This window comes from Leucoraja erinacea, chromosome 37 (genome assembly GCF_028641065.1).
Source record: "Leucoraja erinacea ecotype New England chromosome 37, Leri_hhj_1, whole genome shotgun sequence".
Lineage (NCBI taxonomy): Eukaryota > Metazoa > Chordata > Chondrichthyes > Rajiformes > Rajidae > Leucoraja > Leucoraja erinaceus.
In genome coordinates, this window is record NC_073413.1 from 5,472,108 (window position 1) to 5,479,882 (window position 7,775).

The 7,775-nt window shown below is 49.8% G+C and overlaps 1 protein-coding gene across 2 annotated transcripts in view; it reads left to right on the forward strand.

Moving 5' to 3' along the window:
• zgc:92360 (uncharacterized protein LOC436988 homolog) overlaps nt 1-7,775 on the forward strand; it is a 38,159-nt gene extending 30,384 nt beyond the window's left edge. For both annotated transcript variants that reach the window (XM_055663135.1, XM_055663134.1), the window contains exons 10-11: nt 3,570-3,801; nt 6,566-7,775. In XM_055663135.1, the coding sequence (XP_055519110.1) occupies nt 3,570-3,801; nt 6,566-6,594 (261 nt within the window). In that variant the 3' untranslated portion in view covers nt 6,595-7,775. The remainder of the gene's footprint in view (nt 1-3,569; nt 3,802-6,565) is intronic.

Genomic DNA, 7,775 nt, shown 5'->3' on the forward strand with positions numbered 1-7,775 from the left:
CTCGCAGTCTGAAGAAACATCACCCATTCCTTATCTCCGGAGATGCTGCCTGACCCACTGGATTACTCCAGCATTTTGTGTCTACCTTCGGTGTAAAGCAGCATCTGTACTTCCTTCCTCCACAATTCTCTAGCACTCTAGATTCATTTGATCAACTTTTATTTCATTCGCCCTTTGCCTTTATCGTTAAGATGGAGCTCAGGAGGATGAGGGGAGATCTTACAGAGGTGTATAAGATCATGGGAGGAATAGATCGGGTAGATGCACACAGTCTCTTGCTCAGTGTAGGTGAATCGAGGATCAGAGGACACAGGTTTAAGGTGAAGGGGAAAAGATTTAATGGGAATCTGAGGGGTGACGTTTTGACACAAAGGGTGGTGGGTGTATGGAACGAGCTGCCGGAGGAGGTAGTTGAGGCTGGGACTATCTCCACTTTTAAGAAACAGTTAGGCAGGTACATGGATAGGACAGGTTTGGAGGGATATGGACCAAATGCTGGCAGGTGGGACTAGTATAGCTGGGACATGTTGGGCCGAAGGGCCTGTTTCCACACTCTATGACTGTGGACTGGCGTGTAATGACAAGCTTTTTGTCGTGTGCTAACCAGTCAGCAGAAAGACAATACATCATTACAATCGACCATTTTGGTCCCGCTGAGTTACTCCAGCATTTTGTGGCCGAGCTGAAGTCAGACGAAACTCAGGCCAAATGTCTCTGCCTGGGTAAAGCAAGGGGTTTGAGAAAGCAGGTTCTTGTCACACACACACAGTGTGACAGGCAGGGTCCAAACCCTTCCTGAATGAAAGTGGAAGTTGGGTCATTTCCTATGTTGCTTCACCGCTGATTCACCGTGGAATCCTTCGTGTGTTGTACAGAGAGCCCAGGGAATTAGTGGCGCGCTGTCTAATACTGGAGCCTTACTGCACACAGCACCCTCATTCTGTCAGATGCACAGTAGAGTTGCAACCTCACTGCAGAGAGACACAAAGTGCCGGAGTCACTCAGCGGGACAGGCAGCATCCCTGGAGAGAAGGAACGGGTGACGTTTTTCGGGTCGAGACCCTTCTTCTGAGTGGAAGAAATCTGCCCCCCGGGTCCCTTTTAAATCTTTTCCCTCTTCACCTTAAACCTTTCTATTCTGGTTCTTGTTCTGCATTCACCTCATCTATTCCCCTGTTTAAGAAGGAACTGCAGATGCTGGAGAAATCGAAGGTGGACAAAATTGCTGGAGGAACTCAGCGGGTGAGGTAGACAACAGGTGCAGGAGTAGGCCATTCGGCCCTTCGAGCCAGCACCGCCATTCAATGTGATCATGGCTGATCATCCCCAATCAGTACCCCGTTCCTGCCTTCTCCCCATATCCCCTGACTGCTATTTTTAAGAGCCCTATCTAGCTCTCTCTTGAAAACATCCAGAGAACTGGCCTCCACCGCCCTCTGAGGCAGAGAATTCCACACTCAACTCTCTGTGAGAAGAAGAGTTTCCTCGTCTCCGTTCTAAATGGCTTACTCCTTATTCATAACTGTAAACTTCTTAAAAGAGAAGGAACGGGTGACGTTTTTCGGGTCGAGACCCTTCTTCTGAGTGGAAAAATCTACCCCTCGGCTCCCTTTAAAATCTTTCCCCTCTTCACCCTAAACCTTTCTATTCTGGTTCTTACTCTGCATTCATCTTAACTATTCCCCTGTTTAAGAAGGAACTGCGATTTCTGGAAAAATCGAAGGTAGACAAAAATGCTGGAGAAACTCAGCGGGTGAGGCAGCATCTATGGGGCGAAGGAATTTAGTCTAACTCATCGATTCCCCTCATGCTTTTACACACACCCCTATAAGATCATCCCTCCAGCCTCTGTATGCCAAGGAACAAAGACCTAGCCGGCCCAGCCGCTCCCTGTAGCTCAGTCTCTCTAGTCCTGGCTACATCCTCGTGGGATGTGGGAGGAATCTGGGATGTGGGTGAAAAAAACCGGAGCAAGCCCGAAGAAAACCCACGCAGGTCACAGGGAGAAAGCAAAAAACTCTGTACAGTCAGCACCCGTAGTCAGGATCGAACCCGGGTCTCTGGCGCTGTGAGGCAGCAACTCTACCACCGTGTGGCCCAAGTGGAAACATGCCCATCGGGCTGAGAGTTCACACTCACCATCGATCACCAGTTCACACTAGTTCACTGTTACCCCACTTCTAACACACTAGTGGGCAGTTTACAATTTACAACAGGCCGATAGACCCGCACCTCTCGGGAGTGGTGGGATGAAACCGGAGCACCGGAGGGGGGGAAACAACCAAAAAATCCACGCGGGTCTCGCGGGGGAGAACCTGCAAACTCCGCACAGACAGCGCCCCAGACGGCCGGATGGAACCCGGGTGCGGGCGAGGCGAGGCGAGGACAATACCTAACGGCTCTCCGTGGACATTGCCTTTGCAGGGACGTATGCCCGGGGCGAGGTGTGTTCATTGGCAGCAGCGCGACAACGGGTATGTGGTGAAAGAGGGGCTGCCGCCGGGGGACACCGGCCAGCGGCTCCTGGCAACACGGCATCACCATCGTAAACCCCGAAGACCGCGACTTCCTCTTCATCTGCGAGACAGAGCAAGATCGGCAGGAATGGGTGTCAGTGTTTCATGGGGTGATGGCTCAACAGATGTCACCGGCAGGAATATACAGTTCTAAATGGCTTACTCCTTATTCATAACTGTAAACTTCTTAAAAGAGAAGGAACGGGTGACGTTTTTCGGGTCGAGACCCTTCTTCTGAGTGGAAAAATCTACCCCTCGGCTCCCTTTAAAATCTTTCCCCTCTTCACCCTAAACCTTTCTATTCTGGTTCTTACTCTGCATTCATCTTAACTATTCCCCTGTTTAAGAAGGAACTGCGATTTCTGGAAAAATCGAAGGTAGACAAAAATGCTGGAGAAACTCAGCGGGTGAGGCAGCATCTATGGGGCGAAGGAATTTAGTCTAACTCATCGATTCCCCTCATGCTTTTACACACCCCCTATAAGATCATCCCTCCAGCCTCCTGTATGCCAAGGAACAAAGACCTAGCCGGCCCAGCCGCTCCCTGTAGCTCAGTCTCTCTAGTCCTGGCTACATCCTCGTGGGATGTGGGAGGAATCTGGGATGTGGGTGAAAACCGGAGCAGCCGGAAGAAAACCCACGCAGGTCACAGGGAGAAGGCAAAAACTCTGTACAGTCAGCACCCGTAGTCAGGATCGAACCCGGGTCTCTGGCGCTGTGAGGCAGCAACTCTACCACCGTGTGGCCCAAGTGGAAACATGCCCATCGGGCTGAGAGTTCACACTCACCATCGATCACCAGTTCACACTAGTTCACTGTTACCCCACTTCTACACACTAGTGGGCAGTTTACAATTTACACAGGCCGATAGACCCGCACCTCTCGGGAGTGTGGGATGAAACCGGAGCACCCGGAGAAAATCCACGCGGGTCTCGGGGAGAACCTGCAAACTCCGCACAGACAGCGCCCCAGAGGCCGGGATGGAACCCGGGTGCGAGGCGAGGCGAGGCGAGGACAATACCTAACGGCTCTCCGTGGACATTGCCTTTGCAGGACGCGTATGCCCGGGGCGAGGTGTTCATTGGCAGCAGCGACAACGGGTATGTGGTGAAAGAGGGGCTGCCGCCGGGGACACCGGCCAGCGGCTCCTGGCAACACGGCATCACCATCGTAACCCCAGACCGCGACTTCCTCTTCATCTGCGAGACAGAGCAAGATCGGCAGGAATGGGTGTCAGTGTTCAATGGGGTGATGGCTCAACAGATGTCACCGCAGGAATATACAGGTACTGCCTCTCCTCTCTCCCCTCCACGTGACACTCTCTTCTCCCTGCCCTCTCCCTCTCTTTCCCTCTCTCCCCAGCCCACAGTTAACATTCTCTTCCTGCCTATAGGGGGGTTGCACGTAAGGTCACTGGGTCATAGGGCTTGACGTATGGAGCCGCTCAATCCATCTGGAGGACATCCGTAACTTCCGGTATATGTTATTAATGCAAGAAACGTGTACTTCCCTACCTGTTAAAAACCGCCAAAATGTTGCATTTTTGCGCTGAAAAAAATAGTGGGAGTCGGGGTAAGTGTGAGAGACATGTACCCAACTTCAGAATTCCAAACGTGAAGCGAAATGAAGGTAAAGAGAAGCAGAGCTGAAGGGACAACAATAGCTAAAGTGTTTGGCGAACATTGGCCGTGCAGATATCGGAATTGACAATATTGGGAATGATCGCGTTTGCTCACTGCATTTCATCAAGTAAGGCATTAGTTGTGTTTTTTCTTGATTCCTTTGGTATCTAAAAAGTCTCAGAAGTGATACATTTTTCTTCAGATGCGTTTTCATTTTGTATGTAAAAACCCACTTGAGAACCATGGGCGATTTAAAAAACGTACAGCCAGATTTATCACTTCTGAAACTTTTTAGGTGCCAAAGAAATCAAGAAAAAAACACAAATAATGCCTTACTGTTGATGAAATGCAGTGAGCAAACGGCCAATGTTCGCCAAGCACTCTGGCTGTTGTTGTCCCTTCAGTTCTCGCTTCTATCTACCGTCATTTCTCCTCACGTTTGGAATTCTAAAGTAGGATAAATGTCTCACACGCTTATCCCGATTTCCATAATTATTTACAGCGCAAACATTGACAATTTCAGCGGGTTTTAACGGGCCCGCTACGCTGGAAACAATGGTAAGTGCCTACCTGCAGTTCATCGCGTGTACTCCACTTGGAGTAGCCTAGCAACAGTACGGGTCATGGGTCGTGACCCGGCTGCCGTGAAACCTCCTTATTCTCTTGCCTCCATCCCTCTTTTCACATGTTCGTAAGCAGCGGGAGAAAACCAACGCAGGTCACGGGGAGAAGGTACAAACTCCGTACAGACAGCGCCCGTAGTCAGGATCGAACCCGGGTCTCTGGCGCCGTGAGGCAGCGGCTGAATAATGGCCTCGTGTTATTTTGTGGGTAGTTTTCCCTTTTTCCCTCCAGGCTCTGTTTCCAGGGTAGGTGGTAATATGTATTCAAGAGAGAGCTAGATAGTAGCACTTGGGGCTAATGGAATCAAGGGATATATGGGGAGAAAGCAGGAACCGATACGCCCGACGTGCTTCATTGTTGAGAACTAGATTCTACACCCCTTCACACTATTGTACTGGAGTTTGACTTAATTGTATTTTTACTGTACCTTGGTACACATGACAATAAACTCATTTAAACTAAGTTGTTTCCGCCTGAAGAAGGGTCCCAAAACATCACCCTTCTCTCCAGAGATGCAGCTGCCTGTCCTGCTGAGTTACTCCAGCATTTTGTGTCTATCTTCGGTTTAAACCAGCATCTGCAGTTTCCTATTCATAGCAAAAGGATTTGAGTATAAGAGAAGGGAGGTTCTACTGCAGTTGTACAGGGTCTTGGTGAGACCACACCTGGAGTATTGCGTACAGTTTTGGTCTCCTAATCTGAGGAAAGACATTCTTGCCATAGAGGGAGTACAGAGAGGGTTCACCAGACTGATTCCTGGGATGTCAGGACTTTCATATGAAGAATAACTGGATAGACTCGGCTTGTACACGCTGGAATTTAGAAGATTGAGGGGGGATCTTATAGACACTTACAAAATTCTTAAGAGGTTGGACAGGCTAGATGCAGGAAGATTGTTCCCGATGTTGGGAAAGTCCAGAACAAGGGGTCACAGTTTAATGATAAGAGGGAAGTCTTTTAGGACCGAGATGAGAAAATCATTTTTTTACACAGAGAGTGGTGAATCTGTGGAATTCTCTGCCATAGAAGGTAGTTGAGGCCAGTTCATTGGCTATATATAAGAGGGAGTTAGATGTGGCCCTTGTGGCTAAAGGGATCAGGGGGTATGGAGAGAAGGCAGGGATGGGATACTGAGTTGGATGATCAGCCATGATCATATTGAATGGTGGTGCAGGCTCGAAGGGCCGAATGGCCTACTCCTGCACCTATTTTCTATGTTTCCTCCCCACACATATTTATGTATAGCATTGTCTAATTTGATTAGATAGCATGCAAAACAAAGCTTTGTGACAATATTAAACCTAAACCTTTCTCAATGTCGTCTGAAGAAGGGTCTCGTCACCTATCCATTCTCTCCAGAGATGCTGCCTAACATGCTGAGTTACTCCAGCACTTGGTATCTTTTTTTCTACACCTCAGGACGGCACAGTGGCGCAGCGGTAGAGTTGCTGCCTCACTGCGCCAGAGACCCGGGTTCGATCCCGACTGCGGGTGCTGTCTGTACGGAGTTTGCACGTTCTCCCCATGAGTTTTCTCCGAGGTCTCCAGCTTCCTCCCGCACTCCAAAGACGCCCAGGTTTGCAGGCTAATTGGCTTCGGTAAAATTGTCCCTAGCGTGTGTGTGTAGGATGGTGTTTGTGTGCGGGGATGTGCTGGTCGGCACGGACTCGGTGGGCCGAAGGGCCTGTTTCCGCGCTGTATCTCTAAACTGCTCACGGTGGTCAGGGCGGGGAGGGAGGAGGGCTTTGCCACGCCAACTGCTTGCTCGAGTGAGTGAATGATTGGATCTCTTCTCTCTTTCAGTGGAAGCCTACTTCAAACACAGACGATAGAACAAGCCGACCTGCCTCCGACTCTCCACCCAACTTTTTACGGACAAACACAGTGACATTTGCCTCTGGAACCCGTTTCACCAATGACTCCAGATACTACTGATTGCGTTTTTCCCTCCCCCGCCCCCTCCAGAATTGTTGGCTTAACTTGGAACAGCCCGGCACTGGATCCTAAAGCATAACAGCCAGCTCCGTCGAGCCTGGCCTAAGGATTTCCACCACTGACTGACCTGTCAGACCAGACTCTGAGACGGAACCCGCTGTGATTAACTCACGGGGTGAACGCAGCTACCGTTAGTTGTATCGCCCAGCCCTTCACCAGCTGGCATCTTCCATTAACACTCACCGCATCCCAGCAGAATTCCCCACCCCAGTCAACTATTATGATCTCCATCCCCTTTGGTGTCTCGTTTTCACGCCTTGCCCTTCCCCATCTCTGTGCCTCTCATGGCTCTCAGTCCGAAGATGTTGTCCCGACCCATTCATTCTCTCCAGAGATGATGCCTGTGTCCCACTGAGTTACTCCAGCATTTTGTGTCCACAGAAATAGTAAATAGGTGCATTTGGCCCTTCGGGGCCAGCACCGCCATTCAATATGATCATGGCTGATCATCCAAAAGCAGGACCCCATTCCTGCTTTCTCCCCATATATCCCTTGATTCCGTCAGCCCTAAGAGCTAAATCTAACTCTCTCTTGAATACATATTATCAACTACCCTAGAGGCTAGAAGGGAAAAAGGGAAAACTATCTACAGAATAATAGGTGGCCATTATTCAGAGGTGGAACAGTCACAGTCCTGGGGTTAAATGGTCCAACCAGGAACAGGGAACATTGGGAAAAGTGTCGTGGAAACTTTCGACACAGTGGCTGGCGCTGCCTTTCTGATATTTCCCATACACTTTGTCAACAGTATAAAGGCTGATGATGGCAGCGACATGGTCCAAGTACAACTTGTATTTGTATAGAAGACTAAGAACAAGTCATTAGTGGTGGTGGGTCAGGCAGCATCAGTGGAGGGAGAACCAGAGTTAATGTTTTTGGTCTGAAGAAGGGTCGGGGCCCCGAAACGTCACCCATTCCTTCTCTCCAGAGATGCTGCCTGCCCCGCTGAGTTCCTCCAGCATTTCTGTGTCTGAAGGTCGATGGCCTTGAATTAAAATGGTACTCCGTATCGAATCTG